Source organism: Aquarana catesbeiana, linkage group LG02 (assembly GCF_042186555.1).
Source record: "Aquarana catesbeiana isolate 2022-GZ linkage group LG02, ASM4218655v1, whole genome shotgun sequence".
In the NCBI taxonomy this organism is placed as follows: domain Eukaryota; kingdom Metazoa; phylum Chordata; class Amphibia; order Anura; family Ranidae; genus Aquarana; species Aquarana catesbeiana.
In genome coordinates, this window is record NC_133325.1 from 96,361,787 (window position 1) to 96,383,561 (window position 21,775).

Genomic DNA, 21,775 nt, shown 5'->3' on the forward strand with positions numbered 1-21,775 from the left:
AAATGTTGGGGTACTTGAAGATCCACTTGAGTCCCCACTTGAAGTACTTGAGTCCCCAATAATACTCAGTGGAGTGGGAACTATAAGAATGATGAATATTTGCTGTACCATGCAAGCTATGCCCCTATGTTTTCTGCCATATTACCTTGTATTGTAATTATTATTATTATTATTATTTCCAATTGCAATCTCCTTTCTACATGGGATGCCTTTTTTTTTTTCCTTTTTGCCTCATGCTGTAATTATTGTCACCCTTACTGACATTCACCGTGATAATATTCTTACTAGAGTAGCCAAACTAGAAAATAATCCAGTATTGACAAAAATCATGTGTACCCAAAACTATCACTTTTAAATAGACTGGCTATTTTAATAAAAAATAAATAAATAAATAAGAAGAAGGAAGAAGACTGCAGAATACAGCTTTGTACAGACAAAATTAAATATTACAAGAATCAGCACTAGTAATCAAATTAAAATGACATAAGATTTTTTTTAATTCTAACCCTTGCAATAACTACAAGAAAACCATGGGATCCAGTCATACTACTTGAAAGATACAACACAGCTAATAGACAATAGGAGAAACAATGAGCAATGCATTTTTACAATACAAAGGAGTACACATGTAAGACTGAAATTCTATAACATATACAAATATGTTTATACCATCTTCCAGAGGTGCTGATGGTTCATTTATGTGCTGGATGACTGAAGCCAGTTCATCTTGTGGAAAGTTTTCAAACAACTCGTCATCTGTCTAATGAGTAGTAATAAAAAATTCACTTGTAAAAAACTGAATTTTACCAAATACATACAATCTACATATGTTACATTACATTACCACAGCATTCATCTTTGCACATATGGTTTGGATTCAAAAAGATTTGTAAACCAATTGACAGATTAATCACAGGTTTAGTGAACTGGGTAGATGCCTGTACAGTATATTTTATGTTTCCTCCAGTGTCACATAAAACAGACCTCGACCGTTGGTTCCATTGTGCAATACAAATTTTCTCCATCCACAGTTTTGTGACTGACTGAATTAGCTGGCTGCTATCAGCTAGGCAGGCTCATATACTTTGGGTGACATAAAACATGTAAAATGAATTTCTCTTTTGCGACTGGACAAAGGGAATACACAGTTATACTGGGTCAATATACTGTATGTAAAAAAAAAAAAATTCTATTTCGTCAATTGAGTTAAACCAGAAGCCTTTAATCTTTCAGTTATACTGCCACCTGCCAGAGTGGCAAAGATAAAAACTGTAGGCCAACCGGGGAGATCCCTTCCTACTATCAGTATGTCTCAGTTTTTGTCAATGTCCAAGGAGTGCGGATGTTTTCGCTTCAGTCTTTGCTTTTGGAGCACCATGTGTGGACCTTGCTGGACTAGATATTGCAGAAAGCACCTGAAAGCAACCATCAGGCACTGGGTTTCTCGTAGGGCACGTTCTGAGCTCTATTCTGGTTAAAGTTAACTACAGAGTGCTTTCCAGGTTCAGAGCTGCTGGCAATGCCTCAAGCACTTGCCCTGTCTCTAAAGACTTACTTAGTGAGTAGGCTAGTCAGGCCGAGAATCGGAAGTGACCTCTCTGTACTCTCTATCCTGCTATGATGCATCGAGGAAGCATCTCCCTGCTTTTGCTCCTGCTTGCAAAGAGACATATTGAACGTCAATCCTCAATCCATTTCTGCTGCCCATCTACAATGATCCTAGTCAGCTGAGGTTATCCGATCCGCATTACCAGTTTTATGAGAGTAGCCGAGTCCTCTTTGGCTCCATTGCCTGTGGTTGGATTCTCCACCTCTTTTGACTGAGGTTTTTACTGCGTCTTTGCTGCTCAAAAAGTACATTAGAGCAAGATCATAGCTTGCCATTGAACACACAGGCAAAGACTGGGCTTTCTGGAACAAAGTTCTGTAGATTAATTAAAAGGATGCTCATAATGGATGCCAGCTTGTCGGTTGGGGAGGAGTACTAGGCACCCTGTCTTTGAAGAGGACTTGATCATTAGGAGTCTTGTCTCCCAATCAACATCCTAAAACTTTGGATGATCTGGCTATCTCTGCAGCTCTAGACCAGCTTACTAGAGGGTCATCTAATCTGGATTTAGTAAAACATTGTCACAGTGGTGGTGTTTATCAATCATCAGGGTCTCGCAGGTAGATCGCATTGTGTCCTGGGCAGAACTTCACGTTCCAGCCTTGTCACCCATTTATATTCCTGGCACAGTCAATTAGCAGTCAGATTTTCTCAACTGGCAGTGCTTGGACCCAGCTGAGCGGTCCCTACACCCAGAGGTGTTGCAGGTGGGGGATGTTAGATGTGAACCTCCTGGCTTCCAGGTAAAAAAAAAAATAAAAACTGGAAAGGTTTGTTTCCAGTTATAGGGATCCTCTGGTGGAAGTATAAACAGAAAAGTCAGTGCTCCTACCCATACACCACATAGATAGCAGAACTCCCAGGTGCTCGATCCACAGTTGCTGGCTGAGTAGAGTAATGTAGAAAAAATGATCCGCATTCCGGTTGTTGCTCTTAAAAGGTCTTCATTTTATTGATTAGCCACAGTGAACAAACACAGATAAGTCAGTTGATGCATTTCAGCCTATAAGGCCTTAGTCATAGGACTAAGGCCTTATAGGCTGAAACGCGTCAACTGACTTAATCTGCATTTGTTCACTGTGGCTATACAGTAAAATGAAGAAATTTTAAGAGCAACAACCGGAGTGCGGATCATTTTTTCTACATCCTCTGGTGGAAGCAGTAGATGTTTTGGTGGCTCCATTGGTTCAGGACACACAAATATCTGCCTTTCCTCCACCAAAATTTCTTCATCTGCTTTGCAAGATCAAGATGGAGGGTGTTCTAGTGATCCTCATTGCTTTGGACTGGACCAGTTGGATGGGGTAGACTGACCTGGTGTGGGATCTTCAAGATCTTCTTTCCCAAGGATTAATTTTCCATTCTGCTTTCAGTTCACTGGCTCTAAAAACATGACTGTTAAAGCCAAGGTTTTGAGGAACAGGGTCCTCTAATGCCGCGTGCACACAAGCGGACTTTATGGCAAATTTGGTCTGGCGGACCGGACTCCGTCGGATAATTCGATCGTGTGTGTGCTCCAGCGGACATTTTCCCCCAAAAGTTTGACGGACCTAGAAATGAAACGCTTTAAATTTTTCCGACGGACTCGAGTCCGGTCGAAAAATCCGCTCGTCTGTACGCTAATCAGACGGACTAAAACCGACGCTAGGGCAGCTATTGGGTACTGGCTATCAACTTCCTTATTTTAGTCCGGTCGTACGTCATCACGTACAAATCCATCGGACTTTGGTGTGATCGTGTGTGTCCAAGTCCGTTCGTTTGAAAGTCCGGCGGACGTACGCTGCAAAGTCCGTCGGAAAGACTGTCGGACCTAGTCCTTCGAAAAGTCTGCTCGTGTGTACGCGGCATGAGAGTTCATGAATTCTATGATGTTAAAAGCTAGAAAAGTACACATCACAAGGCACTCTTTTATTGGTGTGATTCTTGGGGCTTCCACCCCAGGAGTTTCTCTATGGTATGAATCTTCTGCTTCTTGCATCTGGGTCTAGACCAGCAATTCGTTCTCTGCACTATCAAGAACAGGTTTCTGCCCTAGCTCTTCTGTTTCAAAGACCGTTGGCCTTTCACTCTTACACACACACATACACACACAAACACACACTCCTCGGTTCCTGTGCCCGATTTGTTACGTCACTAGGTCGACTCTTCCAACTCATTGGTGTTCGTGAGTTAAGTGTTTGAAACTTCCAGAGGCTTTTGGTTCCCCGTTCGCTGTTTTCGTACATCGTGTCTTGCTCAACTGTCGCAGGTAGGGTTCGTATGTCATTTCTTAATTTCAAGCATCACCATTTGCTAGATATCCTGTGTCGCCCAAACCCCGCTACGCAGTGGCGTAGCGTGGGTTGTCAGCACCTGGGGCAAGGCAAGTAATTTGCGCCCCCCCCCCCCAACCTGCGGACTTTTAGCTATCCCTGAGTCCCTTCAAATACAATAGTACTGACCTACCTGATTCCTATACTGACCACTACACTACATTGTCCACTACACTGACCACTATACTATACTGTCCACTATATTACACTTACCACTACACTGGCCACTACACTGTCCACTATACTGACCACCATACTACACTGTCCACTATACTGACCACCATACTACACTAACCACTATACTACACTATACTGACCACCATACTACACTAACCACTATACTACACTGTCCACTATACTACACTGTCCACTATACTACACTGTCCACTATACTACACTACACTGACCACCATACTACACTGTCCACTATACTACACTGTCCACTATACTACACTGTCCACTATACTACACTATACTGTCCAATATACTACACTGTCCACTATACTATCCACTACACTATCCACTACACTACACTGTCCACTATACTACACTACACTGACCACTATACTACACTGTCCACTATACTACACTGACCACTATACTAACCACTACACTGTCCACTATACTACACTACACTGACCACTATACTATACTGTCCACTACACTAACCACTACACTGTCCACTATACTACACTACACTGACCACCATACTACACTGTCCACTATACTACACTGACCACTATACTACATTACACTGACCACCAAACTACACTGTCCACTATACTATACTGTCCACTACACTAACCACTACACTACACTGTCCACTATACTACACTATACTGACCGCTATACTACACTACACTGACCACTATACTACACTGTCCACTACACTACACTGACCTCCATACTAAACTACACTATACTGACCACTATACTAACCAGTATACTATACTACACTAACCACTATACTGACCACCATACTACACTGTCCACCATACTACACTGTCCACTATACTACACTACACTGACCACCATACTACACTGACCACCATACTACACTGACCACCATACTACACTATACTGTCCACTATACTACACTGTCCACTATACTATACTGTCCACTACACTACACTGTCCACTACACTACACTATACTGACCACTATACTACACTACACTGACCACTATACTACACTACACTGACCACTATACTACACTACACTGACCACCAAACTACACTGTCCACTATACTACACTGACCACTATACTACACTATACTGTCCACTATACTACACTGTCCGAAACGCACCGATTCATTCTGGCGTGTCTCAGTTGTTTTTGTCTCATTTCATACCATGCTCCACAGTCCGGTTCATTGTCAGTTGCAATCGCGGCACACCAATTCGTGCAGCAGTCAGATGCCCCCTCGATCTCCCCTACACCTCCAGTGCAGCTCAGGGCCTGTCAGCCTCAGTACAGACACCCCAGGTGGGAAAGTTCTGATGTTCCGTTCAGTCAGTAGGGGGAGCAGCCATCTGCAATAACTTTAATTACGGTTCATACAATTTCAACCAATGCCAGTTGCTCCATGTCTGTATCATATGTCATAGAGCACATCCTAAAGCTCTATGCCAGATCAAGCAGCAGAAAAGGTCCTGACTAGGCCGAGTAAACGTCCTATGGCTGGGGCTTTACCTCACCTCACACCCCACTCCCTCTCTGGCCACCTTCCTTATCCAAGCATTTACAGCAGGATTTCATACCGGCCTTATCTCACTGCCCCACACGACTCACGAATGCGGGAACCTCCGCTAAGCGGCCACCGACGAACAGGACATAGATCAGCTGTTACAGGCCGAACTTGAACGAGGCTTCATCATAGGCCCCTTCGCTCAGCCCCCTTTCAACACCTGGAGAGTTAGCCCTATTGGGCTTGTTAAGGGCAAGTTCTTAAATAAAGTTGGCTTGGTGTACGACCCGTCTGTGCCTCATTCTTCCCACATTCTGAGTCTGAATTCTCTAATTCCTTCAGAGGAATTCTCCCTGAAATATGCTTCAGTAGACATGGCGATTCAGGCCATTATCAAAGTAGGCACAGGCGCCTTGCTCTCTAAGGCTGACATTTCGGATGCTTTTAAGCTTCTGCCCATCCACCTGTCCCTCTGGTACTGGCACGGCATTAAATGGAAGGCATCATACTACTTTGCTACCAAACTGACCTTTGGCTCTAAGAGTAGCCCCTGGCTTTTCGAAACTTTCGTACAGTCCCTCACCTGGATACTGTCGCACCAAGCTCAGTGCCAAAAAGTCATCCATTACCTGGACGACTTGTTACTAATCGAACAGCCCGGTGTGCTCCCAGGAGACCTCGATAATTTAAGAGTCGTCTTTGGGAATCTCAATTTACCCATTGCAGAACACAAAGTGGAAGGCCCAGCACACTCCATCACCTTCCTTGGAGTCAACCTGGACACTCACTCCATGCAGGCCAGCCTCCCCCTCAATAAACTGACCCGCATCAGGTCAGTTCTTCAAGACTTCATCCGTACACAGGGGTGTACTAAGAAGCAGCTTCAATCCCTCTTAGAAATGCTCAACTTCGCAATGAGGATCATTCCCCAGGGTCGATCTTTTGTTTCACGCCTCCTGGTCTTCCTCTCCCAGGCACAGGACCCCAATCAAATCCTTAGCTTGGACGCTGCGGCACTAGTGGATCTGTCAATGTGGGAGGAGTTCCTTACTAGTTGGAACGGAATATCTATGTTTATACCATCAATATCGCCTCTATCACCGCAGGTAGTGACAGAGGCTTCGCTGCAATTTTTGGCCACCATTAGTTTACGGGACCATGGCGTCCAGAGATACTCCTAATCCCCGGGTTTATCCGGTTTTCCTCTCTGTTTAAACTATACCCAATCGTGGCAGCCGCTCAGCTCTGGGGTTATATCTGGACCGGACAAACTATGGCCTTCGCCACCGACAACAAGGCCACGCCCGATATTATTAATAAAGGCAGGTCCAAGTCGCTCCCTATTATGTCCTTCCTACGCAGGCTGGTACAACTATCTCTACAGCATCCGTTTAATGTCCACTGCACATTCATTCCGGGCAAGTGCAATCTTGCAGCAGACGCACTGTCCCGTTTTAACTTCATTTAATTTTTCCAGCAGAAATCCAGAGCCAACCCAACATCATCTCTTATCCCACCTTGGTCTCAGCTGATATTGGACTAGAACAGCATCTTCACAGTGCGACCCAACTTATCAATCAGTCTTTATCCCACAACATGCTCAAAGCCTATCACACAGCTTGGAACGTATTCAGCAAATTCCTAGCATCCTGCTCCGCGACAACGTCAACGTCAACAGACACCAAGCACATACTGGCTTTCATCTCATATTGCCATAATCTCATAACACTATCCAACTATACTTAGCTGGCATCCAACACTTTCTGGCTTTACGAGATCGCGCAAAACCATCCTTGTTTGCAACCCATGCGATCTGAGCCATCCTGCGCGGCATTCAGAAACAACAGCCCATACCCAATGCCAAGCGCCTGCCCATAACGAGTACCATTTTTTGGGATATGTCTACTATCCTTTCTCGTTCCCCATTTGGTCCTCTCTGCCCAGCCTGGTCATACAAGCAGCCATCTACCTAGCCTACTACGTTTTTTTGCGGCCTAACGAGTTTACCTGTAGTAGTCCCGCCGGCCAAGTACATCAAGATCATTTCGTTCTCCACCTCGCAGTATCCAAAACCCAGCAATCAGGCTCCGGGGTAGACATCCATCTCTTCAAAATAAACAATGTCTGGTGTCCAGTAACCATACTCGGCCGCCTATTGTCACTCCTACCAAAGCAATCGAACTCTAGTCCCCTACTACCTTTTCCGACCAAACCCTTGAGTGGGTGCCAGTTTATCAAGCACATGAGGATCCTCCTACGTGTAGCACTAACTCACGGTGGAGCTGCTGGTTTAAATGGGTCTGTTACCTTCACTTTGCTTCCCTCTGTTTCACCGGCACTGGATCTAGGGGTTCCGTTGAGTTTACTGCTGGATCACACACGCACCAACACTGGAGTACGTTTTCAATGCTTTATTGAACAGTCAAACATTAGGAAGTAGTAGGAAAGAGACGGAAAAAGAAACTCTCAGGAGAAACTCAAATATCCTCTTGCAAAATCTTAGCGACAAATGTCCCGGTAGAACTCAAATAATTATGTGGAATGTGTTCCCCTCATGGGACACACTCTTTGCTCGTCTGGATAGGCCTCTCTCACTGGTCTAGCAGCCAGTACGCAGCACAAATCTAAAGTCTCTGCCACAGACTTACTTGGGGGGGTAAATCTGCACGATCCTCTGCCACAGGATGTATCAGATCTTCTGTAGTGAACAGTCAGTCACAGTGCCTGAACCTTTAAGCCAAACCGGCGACACTATGCTGTATGGTTACTTCTTTTGGATACGTCCTCCAGCCGAGTCACCAGGCCCCTCTATAGACCAGCACGCTGCGTGATCTCTCCAAGACGGGTCCTCCCCTGGGATCTCCTCGGCTGTCCAGCTTCGTCACACAGGACAGACAGCTCAGGACCATTCCTCGGCCGCGGTGGTAGGCCCCAGACAAGCCTCTGGACCCACCCCCTGCACCGTAGCATTGTGGGCGATCGGAGGACCATGAGGTAGCTCCTTAACGCATACCTGTCGGCCAGGAGGGCCAGTAGGTGGCTGTAGAAAAACCCTAGAACATGGCGTCTGTCCCATAAATACTCTCGCCAAGAATGCAACTCGGAGGACCACCGAGCTTGCCTCCGAGACAGAGGAGCATCTATACATTTTGACACGTTGCCCTTCCAACACTGACTAATGGTAACAGCGACACCCACCGGTCAGCACGGAAGCACACACAACATCAGCCAAGCTGGAACAGAGGCGAACTTTTAACCTTCCTAACACACAATTTACTAAATTTACCTAATCTGCAGTAGATTGTAAATCTACCAGCGCTACATACGCAACCTACACCTCAACCCCAGTCAGTACTCCGGTCACTCATTCCGAATTGGAGCAGCCTCGGCCGCATCCCAACATGGGGTTCCAGATCACATTATCAAGAGGTTAGGCAGGTGAAAGTCTGCCTGCTTTGCCCGGTACATCCCGAATCCTCAGGTAGAAATAGCACGAGCATTCACCAAGCTTGCGCAGTGAATAACACTAAACTAATAAAAACTGCACCCCTATCTGAATGTTTTTGCCCCCTTATTTGGTATACTGACCAGCAGACCAGGGTACACTTCAGGTCCATTTCATGTTGTAAGTCATATGGCAAGTTTATGTTGTTCTCTGTAAGATTTTTATTGCAATCTATATCCCCCCTGGGGAGATTCCTTACTTCCTGCCAAGACAGGATGCACAGTAAATCTCTTTAGTGGAAACAGAGAAACATATCAGTCAGGTTTGTGACTTCTAGCCTTAGTGAACACTTCCCATATGTCTTTTCCTGCTGTCACAGGGAAAGGAAGTGACATGAAATCTCCTCAAAGAGGTACTGGACAACAATAAAAATGTTTAAAGTATTTTAAAGTACCTTTTCCACATCTACCAAAAACTAAAAAATAATATATTTTGGCTTTGTCCCTGTTAGGGAGATTAAACTAATTTTGTCTTTCATTGACAAAGGTCACCAGGACAGGAAGTCAGAGAAATAGCTTCAAAAGGGGAGACATAGAATGGTAATGGCTGACCTCTAGCTAAAGCTAAATAAAGAGAGTTTTGTGGGAGTGGATTTTTAATCGTAATTAATTTACCTGTGTAACCACAACAGATTTGACCACTTTCAGTAGACCTCTTCTGGTCAATATTGTATTTGCTGAAGGCCGCTGACGTGGGTCTTTACGGAACATCTGTCTGATGAGACTACGTAGTTCATAGGAGTATTGTGAAGGAAGTGGAATGTAAGATCCATGGCATATCTTCAATATTAGATTTTTCCAACTTCCTGCCTGGAACTTGAAAGAAAAGAATAAGAGTGTATAATTATTTTATGAGATATAGTAAGGTGTAGGCTCTCTGTGCCGTTGCTGAATATGCATTGCTAAGCTGCTCTAATTTAGCAAAGTGTCTAAAGTAAGAAAGCTGTTCAGATCTAGTTCCAACCATCACAGGACAACGATTGCTGCAGAATAAAAAGATCTCGCTTTTTGTCAGGAGGCAAAGGTTACATATAGAAACAGAAATTCAAATCCCTGAGTGTCATAACCATGGAGAAAATTTGTTTTCACAGAAAAGCTTTTATTTCCTCCAAAAGTATTATGAGGTTATTATGTAGTTCTGTATTATGTAGTTCTGCGAGTGGCCTGCGAGTGCACGTAGTGGTCAGGGGTGGGTAGTGGGGTTCTCCGGGGGTTCTGTGCTGGGACCAATCCTATTTAATTTGTTCATAAACGACCTGGAGGATGGGATAAACAGTTCAATCTCTGTATTTGGAGACGATATTAAGCTAAGCAGGGCAATGACTTCTCCGCAGGATGTGGAAACCTTGCAAAAAGATCTGAACAAATTAATGGGGTGGGCGACTACATGGCAAATGAGGTTCAATGTAGAAAAATGTAAAATAATGCATTTGGGTGGCAAAAATATGAATGCAATCTATACACTAGGGGGAGAACCTCTGGGGGAATCTAGGATGGAAAAGGACCTGGGGGTCCTAGTAGATGATAGGCTCAGCAATGGCATGCAATACCAAGCTGCTGCTAACAAAGCAAACAGAATATTGGCATGCATTAAAAAGTGGATCAATTCCAGAGATAAAACGATAATTCTCCCGCTCTACAAGGCTCTGGTCCGGCTTCACCTGGAGTATGCTGTCCAGTTCTGGGTACCAGTCCTCAGGAAGGATGTACTGGAAATGGAGCGAGTACAAAGAAGGGCAACAAAGCTAATAAAGGGTCTGGAGGATCTTAGTTATGAGGAAAGGTTGCGAGCACTGAACTTATTCTCTCTGGAGAAGAGACGCTTGAGAGGGGATATGATTTCAATATACAAATACTGTACTGGTGACCCCACAATAGGGATAAAACTTTTTCGCAGAAGAGAGTTTAACAAGACTCGTGGCCACTCATTAAAATTAGAAGAAAAGAGGTTTAACCTTAAACTACGTAGAGGGTTCTTTACTGTAAGAGCGGCAAGGATGTGGAATTCCTTTCCACAGGCGGTGGTCTCAGCGGGGAGCATCGATAGCTTCAAGAAACTATTAGATAAGCACCTGAATGACCGCAACATACAGGGATATACAATGTAATACTGACATATCACACACATAGGTTGGACTTGATGGACTTGTGTCTTTTTTCAACCTCACCTACTATGTAACTATATATGTAACTATATGATATGTTAATAATCATTCAATGAACAAACTAGGGATTGCAAAATTTTCCTTTTAAACAGGACACTATACACATCTCATAAGCCAGATAATAAGCAGGTTACATAATGGATACAATGAATGTGATAATATTGATTAATACAAGGTATTTGCTTAATGCATAATAAAAAAAAAAAAAAAACAGTGTGCTAAGTCAAGGAGCAATGCAGCCAAAAAAAAAAAGGGACAAAAATGCAGTAATATGCAATAATGTGCGATAATGTTGTGAAACAATGATAAAGCGCACTAATTCAAGAAACTATGCAGCAAAAATAAAAATATGCATGAATGACTATTCCTAATATAAAAAAAAAAAATAGAAAAAATAATGCAGGAATATGCGATAATAAGCGATTATATGAAACCGTGATAAAGTGCGCTAATTCAAGAAGATATGCAGAAAAAATAGACAAATATGCATGAATTAAAAAAAAAAAAAAAAATGCAGTGATATGTGTTAATTTAGGATAATATGTAAAAACAGTGATAAAGTGCACTAGTTCAAGAAGCTTTGCAGCAAAAATAGACAAATATATAAGAATTACTATCCCTAATTAAAAAAAAAAAAAAATAGGAATATGCAATAATATGTGATAATATATGAAATCATAATAAAGTACTCAGATAAAAAGCAGATATTCATCTGATTTTACATAAAAAATAATAAGATAAGTCCCAATTAACCACTTCCGGACCGCCGCATGCAGATATATGTTGGCTGTTTGAAGAGGGATATCTTTGTTATGGCAGCAGCTAGCTGCCATAACCCTGGTATCCTCTTCAGTGGGCGCTCTGGTTTCTGATAATAGTGGCCTCTGCGGCGGATTCGACGCAAGATCATTTTTATCGGCAGCTGGAGATCCCCCCCCCCCCCCCCCCACTGCTCTCCAGTGCCCTCCGCCGCTTACTGGAGCCGTCGGCAGCGGCGAACGGGTCCTCTTCTGTGTGTGGTATGGAGACGATTGAGGGGAAGATGGCCCTCACCCATCTCCATACCAATGCAGGGCGGAAGGAACATCAAAACGTCCCTTCCGCCCATAGCTCTCAAAGGGCCATTTTTTTTTTTTTAATGCCAAATTTTTTGTTTATTGCATTTTAGTGTAAATATGAGATATGAGGTCTTTTTGACCCCATATCTCATATTTAAGAGGTCCTGTCATGCAAGGGATGTTTACATTCCTTGTAATAGGAATAAAAGTGACACTTTTTTTTTTTAAACACATTTGCTCCCACCATTCAGGCATTCACCAGGTGTGTGCCCTAGCAGCTCACCTTAAACAAAGACCACAGCAGGTCTAATGGTATGTATATATATTTCACGTTCCACTCTCCTCTCCTGCATCGAAATCCACAGCTGGTCGGACAAGGTTTTAATATATAGATCCTTTATTATTATCATTATTTGTTTTAGAGTGTTGAGGTCACTTGCTAATGGTTGCAGCTTTTTTGTGTGTATTTTTAGGGTGATATATTATTCTTTGGTATTTGTTTTGTACATTAGTTTTGGTTGGTTGTTGGTCCATAGCAGTGCACAAAAACTTCATATTTCATTTTGCAAAAAAAAAAAAAAAAAAAACCACACACACACACACACACACACACACACACACTAAAAAAAAAAAACCTGCAAGACAAAAGCATAATGAGCTAGTATGCATACTAGCTCATTATGAAATACTTACCTTAGATCGAAGCCCCCCGTAGCGGTCCCGGCACACTGCTCTGCCTGGTGTCATGTCTCCTGGAGTTATTTCCGGGTATCGCGGGCTCCGGCACTGTATTTGGCCGGAGCCGTGATGACATTGGCACATGCTGATGCAGGTTTAGGAGATATCAATGGTAGGCTTACCTGTAGTGAAAAGTGGTTTAACAGTTTACAACCACTTTAATGTAGCTCTCTTTCATACCGAATGTAGTTTATGTCACTGGTTATATTTTCAATCTGGTCCTAGCCAACCAAGACTACCATTCATCACTAGCATGTTAACCTTGTAGCAGTAGTTGCTCAAATATAAATGTAAATTCATCTTTCGTTGAAAAAGTCACCTTAAGATGCTATAATAAGGTCTTTATCATTATTCGTTTCATTGCAATAATTTTGTTATTTTTCACTTCAATCTGCATTAATGTATAATAATTAAAAAGACTGGCCACATATCATTACAAATCATAAGCGTTTTAATACGCTAACGAACGCAAAGAAAATAAAATATGTTTGCATTTAGTTGCTCTCTTCACACATGGAATAACATACAGTTGTGCTCATAAGTTTGCATACCCTGCCAGAATTTATGATTTCTTGGCCATTTTTCAGAGAATATGATAACACAAACTTTTTTCACTCGTGGTTAGTGTTTGGCTAAAGCCATTTATTATCAGTCAACTGTGTTTAGTCTTTTTAAATCATAATCACAACAGAAACTACCCAAATGACCCTGATCAAAATTTTACATACCCCAGTTCTTACTACCGTGTATTGCCCCCTTTAACAACAATGACAGCTTGAAGTCTTTTGTGATATTTGTGGATGACGCTCTTTATCTTCTCAGGTGGTAAAGCTGCCCATTCCTCTTGGCAAAAAGCCTCCAGTTCCTGTAAATTCTTGCATGAACTGCACATTTGAGATCTCCCCAGAGTGGCTCAATGATATTGAGGTCAGGAGACTGAGATGGCCACTCCAGAACCTTCACTTTATTCTGCTGTAGCCAATGACAGGTCGACTTGGTCTTGTGTTTTGGATCATTGCCATGTTGTGGCCAAAAAGCTAAATTTTGGTCTCATCACTCCAAATGACCTTGTGCCAGAAGGTTTGAGGCTTGTCTCTGTGCTGTTTGTCATATTGTAAGCGGGATACTTTGTGGCATTTGCATAGTAATGTCTTTCTTTTGGCGACTGGACCATGCAGCCCATCTTTCTTCAAGTGCCTCCTTATTGTGCATCTTGAAACAGCCACACCACATGTTTTCAGAGAGTCCTGTATTTCACTTGAAGTTATTTGTGGGTTTTTCTTTGAATCTTGAACAATTTTCCTGGCAGTTGTGGCTGAAATTTTAGTTGGTCTACCTGACCGTGGTTTGGTTTCAACAGAACCCCTCATTTTCCACTTCTTGATTAGAGTTTGAACACTGCTGATTGGCATTCTCAATTACTTTTTATATCCCTTTCCTGTTTTATACAGTTCAACTATCTTTTCCCGCAGATCCTTTGACAATTCTTTTGCTTTCCCAAGGACTCTGAATCCAGAAACGTCAGTGCAGCACTGGATGGATGATGCAAGGGTCTGTCATCTATCATTAGTGTGTCCACACACACACTAATTACAAGCAAACAGATCACAGATGAGGATGGTTACCTTTAATAGCCATTCAAACCCCTTTGTGTCAAATTATGTGCATGTTATCAGGCCAAAATCACCAGGGTATGTAAACTTTTGATTAGGCTCATTTGGGTAGTTTCTGTTGTGATTATGATTTAAAAAGAGTAAAACACAGTTGATTGATAATAAATGGCTTCAGCCAAACACTAACCATGAGTGAAAGAAAAGTTTTTGTGTTATCATTCATATTCTCTGAAAAAATGGCCAAGAAATCATAAATTCTGCCAGGGTAAGTAAACTTATGAGCACAACTGTATACAGTATACACATGCACACGTTTAAAAGACTATTGATCTCCTTTATGCATTGGATTGTGGATATGTAGAACTGTAAAATAAGAGTGCTTACTTACTGGATGTTTTAGGGTACAGATTTCATATAACACACATCCCAATGACCAGATATCACTAAAACAAAGAATAGGAATACTGTGATGATAAATGCAGAATCAAAAAACTGTAAAATTTAACAAAATGACTAATGATATTAACAGTGTTTTAAGAATGATGTCACTTTCTTACCCTGGAAAAAGGTGCTACAGTGCTTGTACTGCAGAGGAGGTCCAAGCCCTTTGATGTGCCCGTCTATCCCTGGGTGGTGGGCAGAGGGGCAGTGAAGTGCACTTTGGGTGATATCGTTCCCTTAATGCCCCTGTGTGACCCCAAACCTGCTCCTCTATGGTTAGTGGTAGGAAATGATGGGGAGTCAAAGTATTGTTATAGGCAAGTAGCAGTGGCATCAAATGGGCAGTAGTAGGCAGGATTGGTGGGTGGGGGGGTTTAGAGTTTTCATCATTGTTAGGTATCCGCAACTTCTACGACTATTGCTACCATTAAACTGTGTTTTTATAGCTTGTGCAGAAAAGGCACGGAGAAAAATTTGATATGCAGTGAAGATATATCACATAAGCTCTGGTACATATGTATCTGTTATTATTATTATTCTTTATTTAACCACAATTCAGCTATTGTTTCTGAATACCCCTTATTGACCAGCACAAGTTTTACATTTATGCTATGGACCTGTTTATTTGGTGACAACTTTGCAGTTATTTAAAGAGTAGCTTCAGTCAGTTCTGCAAAAATTAAAAGCCAGCAGCTACAAAAACTGTAAATTCTGATTTTTAATAAACTGCCACTCACCTGTTCAGGAATCCAGCACCGTCCTCACATGGGCTGGTTCTTCACTGGTCTTTGGGTCCCCGGCATAGGAACGGTGGGCAGCCTGCTGTGACTCCTTGCGGCTTCACAGCTGGCTTCGCACCGCAAATGCGTGAGGTGTGCTGTGCTTTGTGAATGGTCCCGCAGCCTTCTGGGACCTGTGACCTGTCCCAAAAGATTCTGGGCAGGGAGGGGGGAGGAGAACTTTTGATGGAATTGCAGCAGCGATCCGACCAGAAGTGGGAGTGGGTACCTGTCTAAACAAACCCCCCACCCCCCCTCCAAAAAAATTCAAATATGTCGTTAAAGTAGTACATATATCATTTTTTGGAGAGACAAATAAGGCTTTCTTTTGGTTTAAATAAAAATATTTTCTTTGTATCTATAGACTAAATATGTAAAAAAAAAACAAAACAAAAAAAAAACAAGAAACGTTTCCTTACTTTGATCAGTGTTTAAAAAAAAAAAATACAGTTTTTTTATAAAACGTATACATTTTATTCTATACTGTGTCCCATTATTGATGACACAAAAATAATTTTTCTAGTACCAAGCATTGCAAAGTTAACTTTCATAATATGTAGATCATAGATCACTCCTTGATCTTCATATAACGAAAACAAAGAAAATATCATGTAACAATTTTACACTGTAATTCTGAATCATGTTTCTGAACTGTGTTTACAAACACAGTTCAAAAGCTCAGCTTTTTTTTACAGCAGTGATTGCAGCCCCTGCTGTATAATTTTTACAGCTGGGAATTGCCAGTATAACAGCTGGGTGAACACTTGCAGGGTTAGTCAAACAGGATGTGCTATATACAAGAAAAGGGGGATGGGGGGAGGGGAAGGAAACTATAGCTCATCCAAAACTAGTCCTAGTTAATTGGGTCTCAGGGATGTGTCTAAATAGACCACAACACACTCACGACTGAAAATAGCAACCCATAAGATTAAATAGTGATAAAGGTAACAATTTCCTGGAGATTATTAAAAATTACCTCCAGGTTAGCAATCCTGTGAATAGAGCAGCATATACAAAAAGACGGAAAAAGAGTTTCCAAAAAGGTATTCTTCAAAAAGGATTCATTGGTTATAGGGACTAACAATTTTATTAGATATCCACAAAAATTAGAAAAAACATTAACATATAATATAGTTTAAATACCTTCCTCCAAAGAGGTTTAGTTAAAATTAAGACAACAAAGGGTGGTACTTGGAGGAGGCGGGACCGGAAGCGGAGCGGATGATGGAGTGAGGTGGTGAGGTGAGGAGTGTGAGTGAGTGTGTCCACCCCACTCCCACCATAGAATGAATAAAATGCCCATCTCCGGTCGTAAGATAGAGGGATACATGCCGCGCTAATGCCTGAACCTTGCAGCCCCTGCGCCTGTCTGCCGCCCGTACCTTGCATCTTGTGATCTCCCCCCAGCGTCCAGCTACAGGAGCCGAAGTACTGCACTGCATCTCCCTTTACTCCTCGGAGGCTCCCGGGAGGCTTCAGAGGACTACAGTTCCTAAAGGGAAGTCAAGCGGAGACAAGCTCTCGCGGGAAATTGATTGAGAATTTGACTGAGAAGAGTCATCTCGTCGGCCCCATACACTGACGTCGGAGCGTCAACAGCGGAGGTCCCGGTGTGAGAAACCACAGCAGAGGACCGGAGTGAGGAGGTACCCGAGTCCCCCCCGAAGCAATGATACAGTGGCACCTTGGGTGAGTGAATAGGCTTATAGTCGAACCTATTGAACTGTTTAACCTGACGGAGATGAGAGTGAGCTATCTAAAGCTCCTTAAACCCTGTATACCCTCCACTGTGGGAGGAAGCTCATATATGCCAGTGTACGTGTGGGACTTACTGGGACTTGTTGGTAGCATATGACACGGTAGCGGCATATTATAACATATTGACATATTACACTGAGAAGTTTAATCTCAGGGCTCTACCTGACAACACGTTTGAAGCTTCCAAAGTGCCTCCCTGTGCCTCCCTGTGCATCGGCCACTCCCTCATATTGATCAAATCTTGGGGGCCCTTTTTTTTTTCTTTTTTTTTTTTTTTTGTTTGACTCCTGGCTCCCTTACTGTGTTGTTGTAGCGGGATAAATAATACTAATTGGTAGCGGCCGGAGGAGTCAGACATGTCAACAAGAAGGAAGGGTGACGAGCAAACAAATGCGGAATCTATGGGGTCTCATTCTCTACGCTCAGCTAAAGAAAAAGATAAAGGTGGAGTGTCATTGGTAGCAGGGGCAACGGCAGCTGCAGTGGCGGCAACTGCAAAATTGGAGAGACTGGTTAACATATCAGACCATACACCAACAAAAGGGGGGCAGCAGATACAAAGCAAAACAGCTTCAGACAGGAAGAGCCTGGGCCAAATGAACACGCTCCTAAATAGTACTACAACAAAGAACCCCTCAAACAAAGATGCGAGTATGGTGGGGAAAACAACAGAAACAAGTAATACCCAGATACATGCAATGGAAGGCGAACCAACCCTTAAAGAAATCCTTACTGCAGTTAACGCATGCAAACAATCCCTGAGCAATATGGCGGATCAAATGAAAGACATAAAGGAAGAACTAGCCCATGTAAGCCAAGATCTTAAGAAAATGGCAGAAAGAGTGACAGAAATAGAAGGGAGAATAAGTCTGCTGGAAGATGACTTAAACCCAATGAAGCAAGAGTTAAAAGCACAGAAAGATCAGATAAAAAGGCTTATGGAAAAATTCGACGAAATGGAAAACAGACTCAGGAGAGACAATGTGAGGATAGTTGGGCTCCCAGAGAAGAGCGAGGGATCAGACCCGACAGGTTTCATGGAAAAATGGCTAATTGAAACTTTTGGGGTAGAAACATTCTCACAGCAGTTCTCCATTGAAAGGGCACACAGAGTTCCATTTAGACCCCCTGCTCAGAGTAGTCCCCCAAGAGCTTTGTTACTAAAGTTCTTAAACTATAAGGATAAGGTGACCCTTCTTCGAAGGGCTAGAGAAAGGAGGAACCTGTATTATAATGGAGCCAAGATATCAATGTACCCTGACTTCTCACCCGAATTGCAGAAGCGCAGGATGGAATTTCTGGGTATTAAGCGTAGCCTCCAAATGTATGACATTACGTATGCTCTCCTTTACCCCGCCAGGCTTCGGGTAAATGCGCTGGGGGGAAGTCAGATCTTTGAATCCCCAGAGAGAGCGCGAGCATGGTTGGAAGAAAAGAAAGACCAGCTTATGCCAAAATAAACGGGGGCTGTAAATGAGGAAGGAAAGAGTACAAAAAGATATGACTTGTATGTGTGGGGTGGGGGGATTCACAGGGTTGTGATAGAACAAGATAGGTTTTCGTATGGGTGAGGGATGGAGGAGAGGGAGGGGGGGTGAGGGGAGGGGGGGAGGATTGAGAGTAAGAAGGGTAGGGGTAGAGGTGTGGGTGACGGTCATTAAAAAAGCCTACAAGGGGGACCTAGAATGGTGTAGGGGGGGAGGGGAGGGATGGGGGAGGTGGGAAGGAGAGGGTAATGATTATAATATGAAGATACAGAAAAGGATACGTTTGTATTTTAGGATCGTAAGGAAATTCTTACTGCACAAAAAAATTATATTTTTTCACAGGGTTGTACTGAATACACTAGTAAATTATAAATAGCTATGGTAAATACGTACGTCACGTGTATTATGCATAGGTCCTTAGGACTTGAACTCACTAAAATAAAAAGGTTGTGGGATGGGGAAAAAAACCCTTTTTTTTAGTAGAGATAAGCACTTTAGTTAGTCGGGAACGTAAGGCGTTAGGGAGGGGACTTAGCGGTGATGTGGTTTTTTTTTTTTTTTTATTTTTTTTTTTTCTCTTTTTCCTTTCTTTCTGCTGGTGTTTTGCTCGCCTCTATTACTGCTTTTTCCCCTTAACTTAGGCTCTCCTGTTTATAAATATAAGTAATAAATCATGGTCCTGAACATTGGGTCATGGAATGTTAGAGGGTTGGGTTCCCCTGTGAAACGAGCAGCAGTGTATGATGGTTTAGATACACTTAAAGTCGAAATTGCCTGTCTGCAAGAGACACACCTGACAAAAGATACTAAAAATAATTTATGGAACAAGAGATATCAACATCAGTTCCACTCTACATATACCTCCTACTCTAGAGGAGTATCAACTTTGATTGGTAGTGGGGTAGCGTTCATTTGCAGACAGTGCAGGATAGACGAAAAGGGGCGGTATGTGTTCCTGCATTGTGTAATAGAGAATCTGGAATGTGTACTGGCTAATTTATATATTCCTCCCCCGTTTAAACTGGATATTATGTATAACCTTATGGAATTTATAATTGACAAGGCTGAATTACCAGTTATAGTTGTCGGGGACTTTAACATGGTTTTGGATAATAAAATAGATAGATTCCCTGGGGGGAAACAGAGTCAACGAAAGCAGGAAAACCGGTTGAAACAATTCCTTCAAGAAGCAGGGCTGCTTGACATGTGGAGAACACGGAACCCGAGGGCTCAGCAGTTTTCGTGCTGCTCGAGTTCCTGTGCTTCACTGTCAAGGATAGACTTAGTTTTAGGTAATGGCCTAGCATCACAAGCAATAAATAACATAAACTATCAACCTAGAGGAGTATCGGACCATTCTCCGCTCACAATTTCGATAAACCCAGGTCATAAGAAAACCTATAGAACATGGAAGTTGAATCCAGCTTGGTTGGAAGTAATAGAGAATCAGGAAGGGGTAATAGCAGAATTGAAAGAATTCATAAAGTTCAATTCGGGCACCACGTCGAGGGGGGTGCTGTGGGACGCACTGAAGGCATATCTAAGGGGCTCACTTATACAGAAGGTGTCAAAAATTAAAAAAACATCCCGGGATTGGGAGGAGCGGTTCAAGAGGGAATTAATTGCTGCTGAAAGAGAGTACACAAACGAACCTTCCCCTGAAAAACAGAGAGTGTGGGAAAATAAACAACAAAGGTATAAAGATATAATAATTAGGAAAGTAGAAAATAAAAGGGCATTCCAGAAACAAGTTATGTACGGGGAAGGGGAAAAAGTTGGAAAGATACTGGCCCATATAGTCAGGTCCGGCTCCCCCCCATCCGTGGTCCCGGTCATTAAGACCTCGGAAGGCGAGACAACATCTCAATTAGAAATGATTACTGAGACGTTTAAAGAATACTATAAGAGGTTATATAAATCTAGTGGGACCATGGATGAGGGGGAAATGGACAAATTTTTTCAAAATATCGACACACCAACATTGGAGGAGATGGATGTTGATGAATTGGAAAGACCAATTACTATAGAAGAGATTAAAACGGCAGTATCAGAAATGGCCAATCATAAATCACCAGGTCCCGACGGTCTCCCAGTCGAGATATATAAACAGTATGGGGAGGTACTATTCCAGGAACTCTTGGACGTATTTAATTGGGCAAAAGAGCAAGGGAGGTTACCCACTTCAATGACAGAAGCCACAATAATAGTAGTGCATAAAGAGGGGAAAGACCCCCTGGACCCTGGGTCATATAGACCCATATCATTACTCTGCGCAGATGTAAAGATCTTAGCAAAAATTTTAGCTACCAGAGTAAAGAAAGTGATCCATAAAATAGTTCACCTGGACCAGACGGATTTATACCCCATCGAACAACCAGTATGAACATCAGGAGAGTTCTTTTGAACTTACAGATCCCCACGGAAAACAGGGGCTCGAGGGCAATTCTGCTGTTGGATGTGGTAAAAGCATTCGACAGTGTAGAATGGGAATATGTCTGGAGGGTATTAAAGGAGTATGGTTTCGGTCCCTCATTTATCAACTGGGTTAAAGTATTGTACAATGAACCAAATGCAAAAGTAAAAGTCAATAATGATTATTCGACTGGGTTTAAATTAGAGAGGG

General features: G+C 42.6%; 1 protein-coding gene across 2 annotated transcripts in view; it reads right to left on the minus strand.

The window, feature by feature from the left end:
- Positions 1-21,775, minus strand: part of LOC141127078 (serine/threonine-protein kinase Nek3-like) — a 51,379-nt gene that overhangs the window by 8,154 nt on the left and 21,450 nt on the right. For both annotated transcript variants that reach the window (XM_073613253.1, XM_073613254.1), the window contains 3 exons: positions 15,076-15,130; positions 9,729-9,929; positions 670-760 (listed from right to left, as the gene is read on the minus strand). In XM_073613253.1, coding sequence (XP_073469354.1) covers positions 670-760; positions 9,729-9,929; positions 15,076-15,130 — 347 coding nt within the window. The remainder of the gene's footprint in view (positions 1-669; positions 761-9,728; positions 9,930-15,075; positions 15,131-21,775) is intronic.